Source organism: Artemia sp. Qi Xiang Cuo, chromosome 13 (assembly GCF_049724085.1).
Source record: "Artemia sp. Qi Xiang Cuo chromosome 13, ASM4972408v1, whole genome shotgun sequence".
In the NCBI taxonomy this organism is placed as follows: domain Eukaryota; kingdom Metazoa; phylum Arthropoda; class Branchiopoda; order Anostraca; family Artemiidae; genus Artemia; species Artemia sp. Qi Xiang Cuo.
Genome location: NC_142806.1, coordinates 47,801,540 through 47,823,895, shown reverse-complemented (window position 1 = coordinate 47,823,895; position 22,356 = coordinate 47,801,540). Strand labels below are relative to the sequence as shown.

The 22,356-nt window shown below is 33.4% G+C and overlaps 1 protein-coding gene across 1 annotated transcript in view; it reads left to right on the top strand.

The window, feature by feature from the left end:
* The window catches only part of LOC148945349 (uncharacterized), a 110,993-nt gene that overhangs the window by 5,740 nt on the left and 82,897 nt on the right, over positions 1–22,356 (top strand). Inside the window, exon 2 of the mRNA XM_089098758.1 lies at positions 21,704–21,823. Within this exon, the coding sequence (XP_088954884.1) occupies positions 21,704–21,823 (120 nt within the window). The remainder of the gene's footprint in view (positions 1–21,703; positions 21,824–22,356) is intronic.

Sequence of the window (22,356 nt, the reverse complement as noted above, 5' to 3'; positions counted from 1 at the left end):
GGAGGGCAACTAACCCCTCCTCCCATGCCCGCTTTTTCCCCAAACACATCTAATCAAAATTTTGAGATAGCCATTTTGTTCACCGCAGTTAAAGGTTTTAGAAATTAGATCTTTGAGGATGATACCCCCCTCAGAGCCCTCGGGGCAAGGATTGTAAGTTATGCCCTGTGGGCATATAAAGTTTTTATAGATAGTGATGTTGTAGAAACTTCAAAAAGGGCTCATTCCATTGGAAATTAGAAGGGATTTTGCCCTTTTTAACAGTTGAAAAAGATTGGAGGATAACTAACATCCCTCTCACACCCACCATTTCTACAAATACATCCAATAGGAAATTTTGAGATAGCCCTTTTGTTTGACGTAGTTGAAAAATCTAAAAATTATGTTTTTGAGGATGACATTCCCCCCAGAGCCCTCAGGGCAAGGGTTTTAAGTTATGCCCTGGGGGCATGTAAGGTTTTTTCTTATAGATAGTGTTGTCGTAGAATATTCAAAAAAGAATCATTTAATAGAAAATTGAAATAGCTAGTGCTCTATCGAATAATTAAAAGGGATTGGATAGTAACTAACCTCCCTCTCATACCCATCCATTAACCGAATCAATTGAATCAACATTATTAGATAGCCATGTCGTTCAAAGTAGGGTAAAATTCTGTAAAGCGTGTCGTTTTGAATGACAACCCCCCCACAGCCCTCCGGGCAAGGGTTGTAAGTTATGCCCTTGGGCATATAAGGTTCATATAGAAAGCGTTGTCGTAAAACTTCAAAAAGGGCTCATTGAATTGGAAATTGAAAGGGCTAGTGCCCTTTTTAATAGTCGGAAGTGATTGGAGGGTAACTAACCCCCTCTCACGCCCACAATTTCACCAAGCACCTCCAATCAAAATATTGAGATAGCAATTTTTTTAAATATAGTTCCAAGTTCGGGAAATTAGGCCTTTGAGGATGAAAGCCCCCCCCCCTCCCCAGACCTCAGGGCAAGGGTTGTAAGTTATGCCCTGGGGGCATTTAAAGTTTTTAAACGAAAACTCAGAGAAGAGAGAAAATAACAAAATGAAAAATAAAGTCAAAAATGTTTAAAAAACGTGTTTTTTTTGAGCCATATAACATTTATTATTAAAAAATATAAGAAAATATTGCTAAAAGTACATCCGAAAATTATTAATATTTGAAACACAAAAATAAAAAGAGAAAAAAAAAACAAAAAAAAACGCGAAAAACAAATTTTTATTGTAAATTTAACACTAAACGATACAACATTAAAAAAAATATTTTCATTAAAATAATAACAAGAAACGTAAACATACGATTGTGCAAGGATCTTTAGTGTTGCATTAATTTTGGCTTGTCTACAAGTTGTGTTTTCATTAGATATGCAAATTGGTTCTTTTGAGTTTTTTCGGGTGAAAATATTGATTGAGTCCTTCAAGATTAAACTGTCGTAAATTGGGCTCAATGAAATATCTCCAGTATCTCTATTTATTGCTCAATTTTGGTTCATATATTTTTTTTATTTCAATTATCTCTTTAATAGTTTGTGGTACGCCATTAACAGTTGATATTAAAGTTGACTCGTCAAACAGAACTAGATGTGTCGGGTTTACAAAAATATGTGAAGCCAATGCCGAATCAAAGTTGTCATTGTTATTTTTTAATCTGAGGGACTTATCTATTGAAATTTTGTGATCATGCAAACGTTCACCTAGTTGTTGATGGGTTCTACCAATGTAAAATTTTCCACAAGAACACGTGATTCTGTAGACACCACTACCCAGTAGAGGGTCTGTTTTATCCTGTCCTGAGTTAAAAAAATGTTCAACCTTTTGTTAGGTTCTGAAATAAACAGAGAAATTATGTTTATTTAAAATTTTTCTAAGTTTATCGCCAAGTTTCGGGATATATGGTAAAACTATTAAAGTTTTTTTCTCAAGAGACGGTGTAACTGAATCAATGGGAACAATCTCCCTATTTTTTTCTTTTATCTTTTTTAATCGTCTATCTTTTATATTTTCAATTAGTTTGATTTGGTAACAATTGCGAAAAATAATATCCTTGACATAATTTAGTTCAGAAGTTATATGATTACGGGACCAAATTTTTAAAACTCTGTCGACGACAGAGATTATTACCCCTCTTTTTACAGAAGGAGGGTGATGGGACGAGAAATGTATATATCGATCATTATGAGTCGGCTTTCTATATATAGAAAATTCAAGACCAGGATTAGTTTTTATAATCAGAACATCTAAGAAAGGCAGCTTACCTGAATCTTCGAGTTCCATTGTGAACTGGAGATTCGAATCATAAGAGTTCAAATGTGCCAAAAAATCTCTTAGAGAGTCTCGTCCATGTTCCCAAATAGAAACGATATCATCAACAAAACGAAACCATATGGAGTGTTTTAAGTGGAAACTATTCAAAGCAGACTGTTCTATGAAATCCATGTAAAAATTTGACAAAAAAGGAGACAAGATAGTGCCCATTGATAATCCCCTTATTTGCAGAAAAGATTTGTTTCGGAATTTAAAATACGAGGAGTACTTGTTGCAAAGACTGACAAGGGTCATTATCGTATCAATTTCCAAAGTTTTGTAATCAGACCAATCTTAATTTTCCTCTAATTTTCTTTGTAAGTCCTGCTCACACTTATGAAAATAGCTTGAAGTGTACCGAGACACTACATCGAAACTAGATAAAACTGTCGTTGCTGTTGTACTTTGATTTTTTAACTTATCAACAAGATCTATGGAATTTTTAATATAGTATTTTTGTGTTCTTAAAAGAGGTTTAAAAATGGTGGCTAAAAAACGTAATAGACACTTAGCTGGAGAACTATAACATGATACGATTGGACGTAACGGAATATCTTTCTTATGGATTTTAGGCAGACCATAAAACTGAGGTGCTGAACAACCTTTGGGATAATATTTTCTGTACATTTGATTGGTAATTAGTCTAGTATCTTTTAAAATTCCTCGGTCATTTCTCAACTTCTGTGTGTATTTGTCCGTGTGATCAAAATTTATTTCTTTGTAAATATGATTATCAATTAAAAGGGTGTTAACTTTTAATTCATAATCTGCAAAATTCATAATTACAACTGTGTTTCCCTTGTCCGCTTTCGTAATTACTGTGTTTTGGTCTTTTTTTAAATTTCGGAGGATTTTAATTTCGTCCTTTGATTGAGTTGAAAGTGACAAAGATGGCCTATAATCAAGAATAGTCTTTACAATATCACATCTGAGTTGGTCTGCATTTTCGACTTCACCATGAGAGCTCACAATAGCAGACTCCACGCCCGTAATAATTTCTGAAGTATTTATGTGCGTTTGAGCCAATGCAAATTTTGGTCCTTTTGAAAGAATACTTAGTTCCTTGGATGTAAATACCTTAGATGATAAATTTTCCAAAGGAGGACCAGGACAAAATCTATGAATGAAAATCAGTGTTTGTTGAAACTGTTTAAATTCCATTTTTGAGAATTTATCAGATAAACGAGTTTTTGCTAAATGGACTATGTGTCTGAAAGACCTATGTGAGATTTGTAAAATCTGGTGAAACTCATGAGGTAACAATATCTGATATAATAAGGATTTTAAATTAATTATTTTATTACTAAGGACGTATCGTCTGGATCTATGGTCTTTTAAAATTTATGTTATAGTTTTGAAACCCATTCTCTGAATACATGGGCCTTCAGAATTTGTTCCTAAATGTATGTTGAAACGTAAAGAATGTCGAAGAATTCGATGTTTTTTACAAGTTTCTATGAAATTAAACTGACAAATAAGATTTGAATGTTTCTTAACACAATTTAAAAAATCTAAAACAATATTGGTCCTTTGATAACCGTAAGCTTGACTCAAATACAGTCTTAGACCACACTGTCTATAAATGACACAAGAAAACACAGAGAAGAGAGAAAATAACAAAATGAAAAATAAAGTCAAAAAGTTTTAAAAAACTAGTATTTTGTTATCCAGCTAACAATTAATATGAAAAAATATATTAAAATATTAATAAACTTACAACCCAAACTTATTCACATTTGCCAAACAAAAATAAAAAGAGAAAAAAAAAACAAAAAAAAACTCGACTAAACAAGTTTTTTTTTTACGTTAAAGTGAACCGAGAGAACATTAAAAAAAATATATGACTTAAAAAAATAAAACGAAACTTAAAAATAAGATTTTGCAATGATCTTTAGTCTTTGATTAATTTTGGATTGTCTACAAGTTGGGTTTTCATTAGATATGCAAATTGGTTCTTTTGAGTTTTTTAGTGTGAAAATATTGATTGAGTCCTTAAAGATTAAACTGTCGTAAATTGGTCTCAATGAAATATCTACAGTATCTCTATTTATTGATAAATTTTGGTTCATATATTTTTTTTATTTAAATTATATCTTTAAAAGTTTGTGGTACGCCATTAACAGTTGATATTAAAGTTGCCTCGTCAAACAGAACTAGATGGGTCGGGTTTACAAAAATATGCGAAGCCAATGCCGAATCAAAGTTGTCATTGTTATTTTTTAATCTCAGGGACTTATCTATTGAAATTTTGTGCTCATGCAAACGTTCACCTAGTTGTTGATGGGTTCTACCAATGTAAAATTTTCCACAAGAACACGGGATTCTGTAGACACCACGACCCAGTAGAGGGTCTGTTTTATCCTGTCCTGAGTTAAAAAAATGTTCAACCTTTTGTTCTGTTCTGAAATAAACAGAGAGATTATGTTTATTTAAAATTTTTCTAAGTTTATCGCCAAGTTTCGGTATATATGGTAAAACGATGAAAGTTTTTTTCTCAATAGCCGGTGTAACTGAATCAAGTGGAACAAGATCCCTATTTTTTTCTTTTATATTTTTTAATCTTCTATATATTATATTTTCAATTAGTTTGATTGGGTAACCATTGCGAAAAATAATATCCTTGACATAATTTAGTACAGAAGTTATATGATTACGGGACCAAATTTTTAAAACTCTGTCGACGAAAGAGATTATTACCACTCTTTTTACAGAAGGATGGTTATGTGAAGAGAAATGTAGATATCGATCATTATGAGTCGGCTTTATATATATAGAAAATTCAAGACCAGGATTAGTTTTTATAATCAAAACATCTAAGAAAGGCAGCTTACCTGAATCTTCGAGTTCCATTGTGAACTGGAGACTCGAATCATAAGATTTCAAATTTGCCAAAAAAATCTCTTAGAGAGTATCTTCCATGGTACCAAATAGACACGATATCATAAACAAAACGAAACCACATGGAGTGTTTTAAGTGGAAACTAATCAAATCAGACTTTTATATGAAATACATGTAAAAATTTGCCAAAAAAGGAGACAAGATAGTGCCCATGGATAATCCCATTATTTTCAGAAAAAATTTGTTTCTGAATTTAAAATACGAGGAGTACTTGTTGCAAAGACGGACAAGGGTCATTATCGTATCAATTTCCAAAGTTTTGTAATCAGACCAAGCTGACTTTTCCTCTAATTTTATTTGTAAAGCCTGCTCACACTTATGAACATAGCATGAAGTGTACATAGACAATAGATAAAAAGGTCTTTGCTGGTGTACTTTGATTTTTTAACTTCTCAACAAGATCTATGGAATTTTTAATATAGGATTTTTGTGTGCTTAATAGAGGTTTAAAAATGGTTGCTAAAAAACTTACTATACACGTATCTGGAGAACTATAACATGATACGATTGGACGTAACGGACTATCTTTCGTAGGGATTTTAGTCAGACCATAAAACTTAGGGGCTGAACAGCATTTGGGATAAAATTTTCTGTACATTTGAGGGGTAAGTAGTCTAGTATCTTTTAAAATTCCTCGTTCAGTTCTCAACTTCTGTGTGTATTTTTCCGTGGGATCAAAATTTATTTCTTTGTAAATATTATTATCCATTAAAAGTGTATTAACTTTTAATTCATAATCTGAAGAATTCATAATTACAACTGTGTTTCCTTTGTCCGCTTTCGTAATTACTGTGTTTTTGTCTTTTTTTAAATTTCGGAGGATTTTAATTTATTCCTTTGATTGAGTTGAAAGTGACAAAGATTGACTATAATCAATAATACTCTTTAAACTTTCACCTCTGAGTAGGTCTGTATTTTCAACTTCACAATGAGATATCAAAATAGCAGACTCCATGCCAGTAATAATTTCTGAAGTATTTACGTGTGTTTGAGCCAATGCAAATTTTGGTACTTTTGAAAGAATACTTAGGTCCTTGGATGTAAATAACTGAGAGGATAAATTGTCCAAATGAGGACCAGGACAACATCTAGGAATGAAAATAAGTGTTTGTTGAAACTGTTTAAATTCCATTTTTGAGAATTTTTCCTATAAACGATTTTTTGCTAAATGTAATATGTGTCTGAAATACCTATGTGAGATTTGTAAAATCTTGTGAAAATCATGAGGGGACAAAATATGATATAATAAGGATTTTAAATTAAGTATTTTATTACTAAGGAAGTATCTTCTGGATCTATGGTCTTTTAAAATATATGTTAAAGTTTTGAAACCCAGTCTATGAATAAATGCTACTTCAGAATGTGTGCCTAAATTTAGGTTGAAAAGTAAAGAAGGTGGAAGAATTAGATGTTTTTTACAAGTTTCTATTAAATTAAACTGAAAAATAATATTTGCATGTTTCTTAACACAATTTAAAAAATATAAAAAAATATTTGTACAATGCTACCCGTATTCTTGACGAACAAACATTCTTAGACAAAACTGGATCTACATGACAAACGAAAACTCAGAGAAGAGAGAAAATAACAAACAGAAAAATAAAGTCAAAAAGGGTGAAAAAACGAGGATTTTGTGAGCCAGCAAACCATGAAAATGAAAAAATATAATAAAATATTTCGACAAGGACCTCCGCCAAGTCGTCCTCAGTGCCAAACAAAAATAAAAAGAGAAAAAAAAACAAAAAAAAACGATACTCTAACCTTTTTAAGTTTACTTTACAAATACAAGATAGACACTGAATAAAAAAATAGGCAGGAATAAAATAAAACGAAACTTACCAAGACGATTGTTCAAGGATCTTTCGTCTTGAATTAATTTTGGCTTGTCTACACTTTGGGTTTTCATTAGATATGCACATTGGTTCTTTTGAGTTTTTTCGGGTGAAAATATTGATTGAGTCCTTCAAGATTAAACTGTTTTAAATTGGGCTCAATGAAATATCTCCAGTATCTCTATTTATTGCTAAATTTTGGTTCATATATTTTTTTATTTCAATTATCTCTTTAAAAGTGTGTGGTACGCCATTAACAGTTGATATTAAAGGTTCCTCGTCAAACAGAACTAGATGGTTCGGGATTACAAAAATAAGCGAAGAAAATGCAAAATCAAAGTTGTCAGTGTTATTTTTTAATCTCAGGGACTTATCTATTGAAATTTTGTGCTCATGCACACGTTCACCTAGTTGTTGATGGGTTCTACAAATGTAAAATTTTCCAAAAGAACACGGGATTCTGTAGACACCACGACCCAGTAGAGGGTCTGTTTTATCCTTTCCTGAGTTAAAAAAATGTTCAAACTTTTGTTCGTTTCTGAAAGAAACAGAGAGATTATGTTTATTTAAAATTTTTCTAAGTTTATCGCCATGTTTCGGTATATATGGTACAACGATGAAAGTTTTTTTCTCAAAAGCCTGTGTAACTGAATCAAGTTGAACAAGCTCCATATTTTTTTCTTTTATCTTTTTTAATCGTATATCTATTATATTTTCAATGAGTTTGATTGGGTAACCATTTCAAAAAATAATATCCTTGACATAATTTAGTACAGAAGTTATATGATTAGTTTACCAAATTTTTAAAACTCTGTCGAAGAAAGAGATTATTACCCATCTTTTTAAAGAATGAGTGTGATGGGAAGAGAAATGTAGATATCGATAATTATGAGTCGTCTTTATATATATAGAAAATTCAAGACCAGGATTATTTTTTATAATCAAAACATATAAGAAAGGCAGCGTACCTGAATCTTCGAGTTCCATTGTGAACTGGAGACTCGAATCATAAGAGTTCAAATGTGCCAAAAAAATCTCTTAGAGAGTCTCGTCCATGGTCCAAAATAGAAACGATATCATCAACAACACGAACCCACATGGAGTATTTTAAGTGGAAACTATTCACAGAAGACTGTTCTATGATATCCATGTAAAAATTTGCCAAAAAAGGAGACAAGATAGTGCCCATGGATAAGCCCATTATTTGCAGAAAAAATTTGTTTCGGAATTTAAACTAAGATGAGGAATGTTAGAACAGACTGACTAGTTTCATTTTCTAATATTGGTAAACTATTTCTTAATCATACCAAGATTATTGGTAATATAATTTTATTTGTAAGTACTGATCACAATAATGAAAAAATATTTACGAGTAACTATAAACTGCATCGAAACTAGATAAAACTGTCTTTGCTGTTGTATTTTGATTTTTTAACTTCTCAACAATATCTATGGAATTTTTAATATAGGATTTTTGTTTGCTTAAAAGATGCTTAAAAATGGTGGCTAAAAAACTTCATAGACCCGTAGCGGGAGAACTATAAAATGCTAAGATTGGACGTAACGGACTATCTTTATTAGGGATTTTAGGCAGACCATAAAACTGAGGGGCTGAACAACCTTTGGGATAACATTTTCTTTACATTTGAGGGGTCATGAGTCTAGTATATTTTAAAATTCCTCGTTCATTTCTCAACTTCTGTGTGTATTTGTCCGTGGGATCAAAATTTATTTATTTGTAAACATTTTTATCAATTAAAAGGGTGTTAACTTTTAATTCATAATCTGCAAAATTCATTATTACATCTGTGTTTCATTTGTCAGCTTTCTTAATTACTGTGTTTTTGTCTTTTTTTAAATTTCGGAGGGTTTTAATTTCTTCCTTTTATTGAGTTGAAAGTGACAAAGATGGCCTATAATCAAGAATACTCTTTACAATTTCACCTCTGAGTAGGTCTGCATTTTCGACTTCACCATGAGAGCTCAAAATAGCAGACTCCACGCCCGTAATAATTTCTGAAGTATTTACGTGTGTTTGAGCCAATGCAAATTTTGGTCCTTTTGAAAGAATACTTAGGTCCTAGGATGTAAATACCATAGAGGATAAATTTTCCAAAGGAGGACCAGGACAAAATCTAGGAAGGAAAATCAGTGTTTGTTGAAACTGTTTAAATTCCAGTTTTGAGAATTTTTCCGATACACGAGTTTTTTCTCAATGGACTATGTGTCTGAAAGACCTCTGTGAGATTTGTAAAATCTGGTGAAACTCATGATGTGACAAAATCTGATATAATAAGGATTTTAAATTAAGTATTTTATTACTAAAAACGTATCTTCTGGATCTATGGTCTTTTAAAATATATGTTAAGGTTTTGAAAACCATTCTCTGAATAAATGGGCCTTCAGAATGTGTGCCTAAATGTAGTTTGAAACGTAAAGAATGTGTAAGAATTAGATGTTGTTTACAAGGTTATATGAAATTAAACTGACAAATAAGATGTGGATGTTTCTTAACACAATTTAAATAATCTAAAACAATATTGTTCAAATGATCCACGTAATCTTGAATAAAATAAATTCTTAGACCACACTGGATCTAAATTACCACCTAAAACTCAGAGAAGAGAGAAAATAACAAAATGAAAAATAAATTAAAACATTTTTAAAAATCTTTTTTTTTGTGAGCCAGCTAAAAATTAATAGTAAAAAATATAAGAAATTATTTCTAAAAGTACATCCGCAAATTATTCAAAATTGCCAAACAAAAATAAAAAGAGAAAAAAAAAACAAAAAAAAACGATACAAAAAAATTTTTTATTGTAATTTAAAGATAAAATAGATAACATTAATAAAAATATATGCAGTAAAAAATTAAAACGAAACTTAAAAATACGATTTTGCTCGGATCTGTCGTCTTGCATTAATTTTGGCTTGTCTACAATTTGGGTTTTCATTAGATATGCACATTGGTTCTTTTGAGTTTTTTCGGGTGAAAATATTGATTGAGTCCTTCAAGATTAAACTGTCGTAAATTGGGCTCAATGAAATATCTCCAGTATCTCTATTTATTGCTAAATTTTGGTTCATATATTTTTTTATGAATATACAGGTTATCAAAAGGACATATCGGCTATGTTATACCAATGGTTAATTATGTTAAGTTGAAACTTCCAGGACTTGAGGAGAGGGATGTTCAACTGCCTAAAAGGCAATATTTTAATATTGCCGCTATTGGCCAATATTTAATATTGCCAATGCTACTACTCGTACTAGTACTATTACTATTAATACTACAACTAGCACTACTAATACTACTACTTTGACTACTATTACAACTATGCCTAAGGGTATGAAGGTGAAATTTTCAGGGAAGTTTTAGGGGGGGGGGGGATGAACTAAATCACAAGACGCTGTCTGTATGCAAGTTGTCAAAAGGACATATCAGCAATATCTTAGGAACAGTTTTGTGCGTGAAGTTGAAACTTACAGGGCTTATTGTGGGGGATGTTGAACTAACCAAAAGACAATATTTGTATTCTAATGCTACTGCTTCTACTCATACTACTACTGCTACTATTATTACTTCTGCTGCTATTACTACTGCTACTACAACTATTGCTACTATGCAAGCTAAGGGTATTAGGGTGAAGCTTTAAAGAGATATTTAGGTGGATGTTGAACTACATCAAAAGGAACTCTGAGCATGTAGATTGTCAAAAGGGTGCCAAAGCTATATCTCAAGGACGGCTTACATTATTATGTTAGACCTTTCGGGATAAGTTGCGGCGGATTTTGAACAAGTCAGAAGACACAATGTGTATACTTTTAGGGAATGTTTAGGGGGAGCTTCAATTAATCGAAAAGGTTATATGCATTAAGGTTTTCAAAAAGGTATATAAGCAATATCATAGGCAGCGCTGCTGTATCATAGCTAGTAATATCATTGAAGCTTTTAAAGGAGCTAATTTAATTGGAAATTAAAAGATCTAGTCCCCTTTTTAAGAATAAAAGTGATTGGAGGGCAAGCTGCCTTCCTCCTTAGTCCATAACTTTCCAAATACTTCCAACCAAAATTTTGAGACAGCCATTTTATTCAGAATAGTTGAACGGTCCAGTAGCCATGTCTCAAGGGATATTTGTTATGTCAACACCCCCCCCCCCCACAGTTATACAGTTTGCCCATTATGATTTAAAACTAAATGTTACTTTAAAACTAAATCAAAAAGCAATGTGTATGCTGCTGGTTGCCAATAAGACATCTCAGCAATATCCCGAGAACGAGGTATTAAGTTGAAACTTTCAGGGCTGCTACTATATTACTAGTTCTGTTCTTACAATTTAACTAAAAAAAAAAAAATATAAGTGTACCCAGGTTGTCAAAGATCATAGATGGAATTCTTGGGAGTGGTATTAGTTTTATTTTTCAGGTCAACTAGAGGAGGTACAAAACTAAATTTAACAATACTATTTGTGTCAAGATTTTCAAAAGGGTGTATGTTGCTAAAATTGTTGAAAAAGTTTCTCCAACATACAAATAGCAAGCCAAACAATGGATTGTTACAAAAAAAATAAAAATATATAAGATTTTATTTTGTTTTTCCACGAAAAAGACTATGTCAATAAAAAATGAACAGAAATTAATTAAAACAACAATTTCCACCAAATAAGTTTTTCAAAGAAAATCCAAGAACACCATTAAACCAAATATGAGCAGAAATAAAATCAAATAATCTACCAAGCATAAATCTATTACAAATCACTATCAATAAATAAATACAACCCAAAATGGACAGAAATTACAAATAACCAAGTCAAGCTCAAATGAGTAGAAATTAACATGAGTAGGGCTGACAACCCCCATACCATCTCAAGACCAGAACATAATTTGCAATTTATGGAAAAATTACAAATGAATGTGCATTGTCAGTTTAATATGCATATTGCTGTTATTTATTCCTTAAAGTCTTAATAATTTTTACTATTTATGGTGATTTCTATTCTAATGGGATATTATTTATGGCGATTTACGGTTATCATGGCGATTTCTTTCTTCTTCTTTTTTGTGTATGCTATGAAAAAATATAAATACGACAAACGGGTCGAATATTTCGCCAACAAAAACGAATATTTCGCCCGTATCAAACAAGGTGTCTTCAGCATAGATATAAAAATAAACTAAAACTAAAAAATACACATAAAACTAAAATAGACAAATAAAAACACCCAGCTCAAAATAAAAATGTACTTTCAGTAAGGCGCAAATGATGATCTGGTCTTTAGAAAGCTTGAGAGGTATTAGCCCTACTATTATGTGTGGTAATTTCTATTCGTTTAAAGTTTTGACTTTATAATGATCTATGTTCGCTTTAAGCTTAATTTTTTTTTGACTTTATTCATGCTCGTCTTTTGTTTAATTGTAGCTTTTCTTTTTCTTAGAAAAACTTCTTTTTCGGAAAACTTTTTGTTAGATTAATAATATATGAAAAGATAACACACCTGGATGCTCACTGAGACTGGTAGCAATTCTTTGTCATGGTTGCAGCAGTAGCTGCAACCTAGTAAAGAGCAAACGTGTCTACTTTTTTTTTGTTTTTTTTTCTACCAGGTCTAGCCGGTTACCAGAACATCATAGAGAGATGTTTAATGGCTCACTAAAACGGAAATTAAAATTACTGGTGCGGTTTTTAAGTGACCAAAAAGATTGGAGGGCAGCTAGACCCCTTCCCCAAAAGGCTCCTTTGCCGTAAAGGTGTTGGGTCAAAATTTTGAGATAGTCAGTTTTTTTTTTCAGCATAGATAGAAGGTCCAATAACTATGCTTTTGGTGATGACAAGACCCTCCATAGTCCCTTAGAAAAGGACTGTAAGCGGTGTCGGGCGAATCGGTATCGTGCGTATCGGTATCGGGCGTTTCGTTATCGGTTATTTATTTTTTAGTCATGCTTTTGTGACTTTTATATGATTATGTGGAGAACCTGTCTTTGTTAAGGCTGATTTTGGTAATTCCTAACCAGTACTGTTTTTCCTACTAAGCCAAGAAATAATGAATTACCGCCAAAATTTGATCGATTTTGAGGTGGGATTTTTTTAGGATTTTAGGGTGAGATTTTGCAGGGGAGGGGATTTTCCACGGGAAGGGTTTTCAATGGGAAGGAAAGCTTGTTAGGGAGCTTTCCAGGAGAAGCTTTACGCCAGCAGGAGGGGATTTTCAGGCATTACTTGGAAAACCGTCACAAATTAAATAAAAAAATAAACTGGAAGTAAGGAGCAACATTAACAGTTAAGACGAACAGAAGTTATTCCGTACATGAGGGGGGTTGCCCCCCCCCCCTAAAAATATTCTGTTATAACATGGATTTTCCTGCATTATTTGAAAAATGACCAGAAATTAAATTAAAGAAACAAGTTTATTCAATTGAAAGTAAGGAGCTACATTAGAACTTAAAACGAACAGAAAATATTCCATGTATGAAAGGGGCTGTCCCCTTTTCAATACCCCGCTCTTTACACTAAAGTTTGATTCTTTGTCACAACTCTTTAGGAACAACTCCTGAAACACAAAGGCCGTTTAATTAGAATAAGAAGCTGTTTAAAGTAAAAACTTTAGCGTAAAGAGTGAGATACTGAGGATAAGTTTCAGATAAACAAACATTATGGTGAATAGCCCACGTTAACATATCACTACCTAAGTTACACACTTTTTTTCACGTCTTTTTGCTTTAAATTAAAAACGGGCAAAGATTAATTAAAAAAAAAAAAATTATATGAAGGAAGTTAAAAGCGAAATTGAAACTTAAAACGAACAAAAATTATTACTTCTCAGCCTATTTAACATACATCGATAAAACTAGCGCAAATAAACCAACTGATGATATTTCCCTACGTTTGTAGGATTATAGAAAACTAGCGCTTTACTGAAAACACAAAACAATGTGGGAGTTTTGTACAGTAGAAACAAACCATCTAAGGCTACTTTTTACGGTATAAAAATAAAGCTTTTTGGGACTGTTGCTTATGTTTTTTGCGTTTAATTGGGTATCACTTCTGCGCAATGAGCTCAGTCCAATGATTGGCTGTCGTTTTGGTTCTGAAAAGAACACTTCATGATTATTTTGTTAACAAGTTCGAAGTCAAGCCATCTTGATAGTGCTAGGAGTGTAGACTAGCCTTAGAATTTGAATCATAACTTTAAATTCTCCATTGCATAGAGGGGAATAACCGGATTTCCAGAGTTCATATTATGGTTTATTTTTCTTTATTTTGAGTTATATTAAAGCGTGTTTTTTTTACAATTTAAAATTGTATATTGCTCGTTATCGGTATTATAGCTGGATGTTACCTGATAAATCCATCCATTATTTTTGAATACTGTTCAATGACTTTGCAGTCATTAAAATAATATTTATTTTTATACTTAAGTTTTTAAGATAATTTTAAATATGTTCTGAAAGTTACTGATATCACAGCTGGTGTAAGACCAGGGTTGCCACCAGCTCAAGAAAAAAAAACATGGCAAGCAAGTGATTGTTAAAAGGACAGAAAAGTTTGTCACTAGCGACGCTTCACGTCGCTCGCGGTTTTACTTTTTGACGTTTAGGGTTTTACTTTTTGACGTTTAGATCCTCGTCCTCGTTACGTAAAATACTCTTATCACCAAGACGATAAATTTGTTTTCTCCCCAGTAATGCAAGATTCTGTGTCCTGTCAGACCCAAGGTACGTGGAATTATTTAACGCATTTGGCGTTGTCATCGTTGATCAGTTTCACTCTTTTAATTAATTTATTGTTAATATTTTACTCAGCTTAAAAAGGGAATTTCACTCTATCTTGAAATAATTCCCATAATTATTTGAAATATATTCCATTTCACACCTAACCCTTAAGTATGCAGTCCAAAACTTGCAAGTTTTCAATTCATTGAAAACATAAAAAGGTTTAATTGCAATATTTGGAAATAAGATTATCTTAAGAATTCTGAGGTTGTTACAGTTTTATAAATGACTTAAGAACCCTGAACTCATGTATGAAGTTACGGCTGAGCAATATATCATGAGCACACATAATAATCTCAAGCTGTGTTTTTTCACCATTTTTTTAAGTGTCTCTTCTGCAAAGGACCAAGATAATAACATTAAACCAGTACAGATCTCCTATACAGAAGATTTTCAATTTACCTTCGCATGGACAAATTTTTTGTTTTGGTGTTTAGGCATTAATCTTCAAATTAATTTACGCATTCATGGTATTAATTAACGCAGATACTTTTTCAATTCTATGCACAGCCAAGGCCATCTGTTATTCTATATGAACCCATTTCGGCAATGAAGCCCAGACAGTAATTTTGATATTTTTGGGTTATTTGAGCCATTTTTGAAGTGAAATTTATCTGGTATTAAAAATTTCCGGCACAAAAAGTTTAAACTCGTGATTTCTTCGAAAAAATCGATGTAAATCCATAGCATTTCAAATATCCATGTAAAAGGTCAAAAACTACATGTAAACATGGATAGATCCATGGCGGTGGCAACCCTGTGTAAGACTATGAAAACATTATAGATTAGTTTGTTGTTGTCAGGCTACGTCATGGGCGTCCATATGGGGGGGCAGGGGGTGCTCCCGCCCCCTCCCCTGGCTGAATGATGCTGCCTTATTTTTATATTTTTGTTCTGAGATTTCTATTATATAGCATTAAAAGTGCCAATTAGATGAGGTTTGCCCCCCCCTGGAATTCAGCTTATGGGCGCCCATGGGCTACGTACTTACTTGTGTAAAGCACCTGTTTGCTATAATCCTACAAACATAGGGAAATATCATCAGTTGGTTTGTTTGCGCTAGTTTTATAGATATATGTTAGATAGGCTTTGAAGTAATACTTTTTGTTCGTTTTGAGTTTCATTTTATCTCTTTACTTCCTTCATTAAAACTTTATTTTTAAATTTTACATACTGTAAAATTTAAAAATAAATTAAATCCTGGCAGCGGCATAGCCAGGATTCTATTTTGGAGGGTGTTGACCCGTTTGTGATGGATTTCTTATCTGCGGTAGAGGTCCGAGCCCATGGTTCTAGGAGAATACCCCCCCCCCCCGGCAAATTCCCCCGGAAAATGTTCCCCGGAAAATACCCCCCGGAAAATATCCCCCCTGGAAAATATCCCCACCGCTGGAAATACCCCCCCAGAAAATACCCTTCCCGGAAAATACCCCTCCGTGGAAAATACCCCCCCACGTAAAATACCCCCCCAGAAAATAACCCCCCTCTGAAAATACCCCCCGTGGAAAATACCCCCCCCCCCCGAAAAATACCCCCCCCCTCGTAGAAAATAATGCCTTCTAAATTTGAGAATTTTATTTGAGTTTTATTTTTTTAATTTCCGTAGGGGGGAAGGAATTTTGGTACTTGTGTATTATGTGCCACTCACTCAAGTTTACGCTGTGTAAAATTCGAGAACACACCGGTTTTTTTTTGTTAGTTTCTTCGTTATTTTAAAAATAAATTTCAGCTTTAAATTTGCACATTAGGGGAGAGTGTCTGCATGGGGGGTAAGCCTAGCGGGTCTGCATGCAAAATGTGTTTGGTACAATTATTCTGCATATTAGATAGATAGACAAATAAGTGTATTTTAAAGCCAAATATACGGCCATGAACACAGTAAAATAACAAATGAAAGGCATAAATTACATAAACTTTGATCAGCGATCAAACAGTTCGTGGTAAACTGTAAGTAAGGAGCGACCTGACTCAATATGTAACTGACACTCTAAAAAATGGAAGTTTTATACCAGTAGATACATCAAAAGAAGCGGATCTTTATGCTAATTTCAAATATATAAGTTTCATCAAGTTTAGTCTTACCCATCAAAAGTTAAGAGCCTGAAAAAATTTGCCTCATTTTCGAATAAAGGGGGAAACACCACCTGAAAGTGAAAGAATCTTAATTAAAAGTGAAAGAATCTTAATCTGCAAAAATGTAGAGTTTTGTATTTTTTGCCAGAAGAAAGATCACGGATGCGTGTTTATTTTTTTATTTTTTTAGTTTTTGCTCCAACCAAATCGTATAGAATTTTTTTTGTGTGGAAAACTTGTTAGGGGTCACTCAGTCACAAATTAGAACTTATATATTTCGTTATTATGGGTCAAATCTATTGGCAGGCAACCAACAATGGGGCAACAAACATTTTTTCCATGTTTCCCCCCTATTCTGCTTTTTTCCTTTGGTTTCTTTATAATTACCATATAGTCCCAAATTTACAGCTGGGGGCCATGGCCCCCTGCTCCCCCCCCCTTTGCCGGTTTCCATGACCTCGTTAAGCCAAAAATGAGTAGAAAAAAATTCAAATAATTTTCCAAGCGTAAAACTACCATAAATCACCATAAATAAATGAATTGAACCCAAACCGAACAGAAATAACAATAAATAACCTATTCAAACTCAAAATAGCAAAAATTAGCATGAGTAGGGCTGACAACCCCCACACCTCCTCAAGACCAGACAGTAATTTGTACTTTACTGAAAACAAAATACATTTTAAATTTTTTCACTTTTTTTTTACTTCAACAAATAAAGAAGTATTAAGACTATAAGGGATAGATATCAGAATATGTATATCAAACTGACAATGCATGGTTATTTTTATTTATTTTTTTTAAGTAAAGTGCAAATTAATTTCTGGTCTGAAGAAGACATGGGTGTTGTTAGCCATACTCCTTTTACTTTTTGCTCGTTTTGAGTTTGACTAGGCTATCTATTGTATTTTCTGTTAGTTTCGGGTTTCATTTATTTGTTAATGGGGATTTGTGGTAGTTTTACATTTGGAAGATCAGCAAAACAAACTCGTAGAATTTGACAACGCTTTTGTCCGTAAAAACTTAAACAATTTAGAATGTGTTGGTTCCCAAAGCAAGCTAGCCTTTCAAAGGATTAAATTTTTAAAAAACAAGTTTTTTTTACTTAAAGTAGGAACGACGTTAAAACTTAAAACAAACAGAAATTATATCATATCTGAAAGGGGTTGTCTCCACCTCAACACCTCGCTCTTTACGCTAAAGTTTTTCATTGTTAAAAAAATAGAGTTATGAGAAAGTAAAACTTTAGCGTAAAGAGTGAGGCGCTGAGGAGGGGACAGCCCCTTTCATATACAGAATAATTTCTGTTCGTTTTAAGTTTTAACGTCGTTCCTTACTTTCAGTTAAAAAAACTTTTTTTTTTGAATGTTTTTGAATAATTTCTGTTCGTTTTAAGTTTTAACGTCGTTCCTTACTTTCAGTTAAAAAAACTTTATTTTTCTGAATGTTTTTGAATTAATGCAGGTTTTGATTTTGGCTCACCGTACATGAATAATTACAACAAAATTTTCACATTAATTTTAATTTTATTTGGTTAAATGAGTTTCTCGAAACTTTTTTAATTTTATTTGCGAACGTTTTTATTAGTAATAAATATACGTAACTTACGAATTAACTTAAATAACGAACTTTTATATTCATATATTTTTAATACGTATATTAGGGGGTTCACCCCCTAGTCAATACCTCGCTCTTTAAGCTTAAGTTCGAATTTTTTTTCCAATTCTATAAAAATCACCCCTTAATCACAAAGGCTGTTAATTAGAATAAATAGCTCTTATGAAAGTACTAATAAATATTTGGCTTAAAGAGCGAGGTATTGACTAGAGGGTGAACCCAATCATATACTTAATATTTTCTGTTCGGTTTAAGTTGTGATGTTGCTCCTTAATTTCAGTTAAAAAACTTGTTTTTTTTATTTAATTTCTGAATTTTTTTAAATAATGCTGGGAAATCCGGCGCCCCTTCATAGTAATGTCCCTTCCCCCATGAAAACTTCCTTCATGGAAATATCATCCCACATAAACCTCGACCCACCCCCCTCCCCCCAGTACCAGAAAAAATTCAACCTGAAAACGCTTGTATATTTCCCAATAACCAAAACTATATATTAACATTGGTTAAAGTTCATAACTTTCAGCCCTCCACCCGGTGACGCTTGGGGATTGAGTCATCCTAAAAGACATAGTTATCATGCTTTCGACCATGCTAAACAAAATGGATATCTCAAAATTTTGATCAGGCAACTTTGGGGAAAAAATGTGCGTTGGAGGGGGCCTAGTTGCCCTCCATTTTCTGGTCACTTAAAAAGAGCACTAGAACTTTTAATTTCCGTTCCAATGAGCCCACTCAGAATATTCTAGGACCACTGGGTCGATACGATCACCCCTGGAAAAAAAAACAAAAAAAACAAACACGCATCCGTGATCTTTCTTCTGGCCAAAAAAATGCAAAATTCCACATTTTTGTAGATAGGAGCTTGAAACCCTTACAGTACGGTTCTCTGATACGCTGAATATGATGGTGTGATTTTCATTAAGGTTCTATGACTTTTAGTGGGTCTTTCTCTCTTTTTTCGAAAATCAGCCAAATTTTCTCAGGCGCGTAACTTTCGATGGGTTGGACTAAACTTGATGAAACTTATATATTAGAAATCAGCAGTAAAATTCGATTCTTTTTATTTATCTGTTGGTATCAAAATCCCGTTTTCTAGAGTTTCGGTTACCATTGAGCCGGGTCGCTCCTTACTTACAGTTCCTTACCACGCTCCTTACCACGAACTGTTTGATAGCCAAACCTTCTTAGACTTTTTGGTGCCATTTGTGTTAGCTTAATTTTGATGACTGTTTGCCTAAATTTTTTTGCCAAAAATTGCAGAAGTTCATATGGAAGTCTTTTTAACAAAAATGGATTTGTGTTTTTTTTTTCCTAAGGTTTTAAGACACTTCTGGTGTGTAAATTCCTCTTTTTCCCGTTCCTTAGCACTTTTCAACGAAAAAAAAAAACTCCAATAAAAATTTCAAATTTAGAAACCTTATTTTCAACAGTGGGGGAGGGTATTTTCTGTGAGGTTATTTTCCAAGGAGGGGGTATTTTCCACGGGGGTTACTTTCCGTGGGGGGGCATTTTCTGGGGATTAAACACCCCCCCATTCACTATATTCATTTATGTTATTTTACTGTGTTCGTGGCCATATTTTCCGGGGGGGGTATTTTCCGTGGGGGGTATTTTCCACGGGGGTTATTTTCCGCGGGGGTGTTTTCCGGGGGGAATTTTCCGCGGGGGTATTTTCCAGGGGGTTATTGGCCGGGGGGGGGGGGGTAAACACCGACCACCTGAGTCAATATGTACTCGAGAGTAACCACTAACCATTACCTTTTGGAGAGGGGTGAGGATAAACTCCTTCAAAGCTTAATTTTGCTATGTCAAAGGCGTGACAAGGGAGACGCTTTGGGGCTGTGAAGGCTTTGAAAAACATATAAAATAGTTTTCATGGTGGCCAGCACTTACCCTCCCCCTGGTGATTACCCCCTCGTAAAATAACCCCCCCCCCCGGAAAAAAAGTCGGAAAATACCCCCCCCCCCGGAAAATACCCCCACGCAAAAAATACCCCCCTGGTAAATAACCCCCCCCACTCCCCTGGAAAATACCCCCCTTGGAAAATAAGGTTTTCCAAATTAGAGAATTTTATTTGAGTTTTTTTTTCCGTAGGGGGAAGGAATTTTGGTACTTGTGCATTATGCGCCATTCACTCAAGTTTACGTTGTGTAAAACCAGAGAACAAACCGGTTTCTTCGTCAGTTTCTTTCATCTTAGCATGAGGCAAGACAAAGACAAGTGACAGTATAGATTGGAAATATATAATTTGGACTATATATTTGTACATAAGGGGGGAGGGGTGGTGGTAAAGTAATTGGACAGTTTAAAGTCAGAAAACAATTCCTTCTAGGTATGGCTGCTAAAAAATTACAGAAGAAAAGCGAGGTATCTTGAAATTTTGTTAACTAAAAAAAAAAAAAAAAAAAAAAAAAAAAAAAAAAATCCAGTATAAAGTAAGCGTAATCTTTAATTTATGTATTTTTTCAAAGTGTTAAGTGTTTTTTTTTTTCAATGATCTTTTTTCCAAGTATTAAGTACTATTTTTAGGTGAATGTACAGTTTAATTTAAGTGTTTTATGACTATCGTTGATCCAAGTCAGTTTTATTTGTGCCTTTCATTTATGCTATTTTACTATGTTCACGGCCGTATAATTGGCTTTAAAATATACTTCTCTATCTATCTATCTAATATGCAGAATAATTTTACCAAACACATTTTGCATGCAGACCCGTTATACTTTACCCCCCCCCCCCCAATATAAAAATCTATAGCCCAAAATTATTACTAAAGTAATGAAAAAAACTAACAGAAAAAGGGAGTGTTCTCGAATTTTACACAGCGTAAACTTGAGTGAGTGGCGCATAATGCACAAGTACCAAAATTTGCTCCCCCTACGGAAATAAAAAAAAAACTCAAATGAAATTGTCAATTTTGGAAAGCCTTAATTTCCACGGGGGGTATTTACCGGGGGGGGGGTATTTTCCGCGGGAGGGGGGGGTATTTTCTGCGAAGGGGTTAATTTCTGGGGGGTGTTTTTAGGGGGGTATTTTCCGTGGGGGGTATTTTCCGTGAGGGGGGGGTATTTTCTTGGGGGGGGGGGGCTAATCGCCGGGGGTTAAACGCCTAGAACCAGTTTTTATGTATATAGTGTCTCTTAAGTATCTAATTTGCACTACTATGGTTTTATGAGTAATTAATTTTAAATATTTTACTAGTGCCAAGTCGATGGGCATGGAAGACTTTTTGACCCGCCATCAAGAGCATCTGCTTGGCGTGTTGGCTTTAACACACCCCCAGATGTGAATGACATGGAAGGATTCTGTGGTGGCTATGAGGTAAGGAAGATTGCCTTTATTCAGAATTAATTTAAAAAATTTTTCCACAAAACAAGTTTTTTAAAGAAAAGTGAAGAATTCCATTAAACAAAAGATTAGCAAAAATAAAATAGAATAATCTATCAAGCGTAAAACTACAATAAATCATCATCACCAATTAAAAGGAACCCAAGATGAACAGAAATTACAATAATAAACCGAGTCAGAGTCAAAACGAGCAGAAATTAACATAATTTGGACTCAAAACCCCTATGCCTTCCCAAGGCAAGAACAAAATTTGCACTTTACTGAAGAAACATAAATGTTTTTACTTTTATAACCTTAATAAATCAAATAATATTAACATTTTGATTACTAAATTTTAGTATATGTATATTAAACTGACAATGCACATTCGTTTGTATTTTTTCAGTAAAGTGCAAATTTTGTGCTGGCCTTGGAAAGGCATAGGGGTTTTGCACCCAACTTATGTTAATTTCTGCTTGTTTTGAGTTTGACTCGGTTATTTATTGTAATTTCTGTTCGTTTTGGGT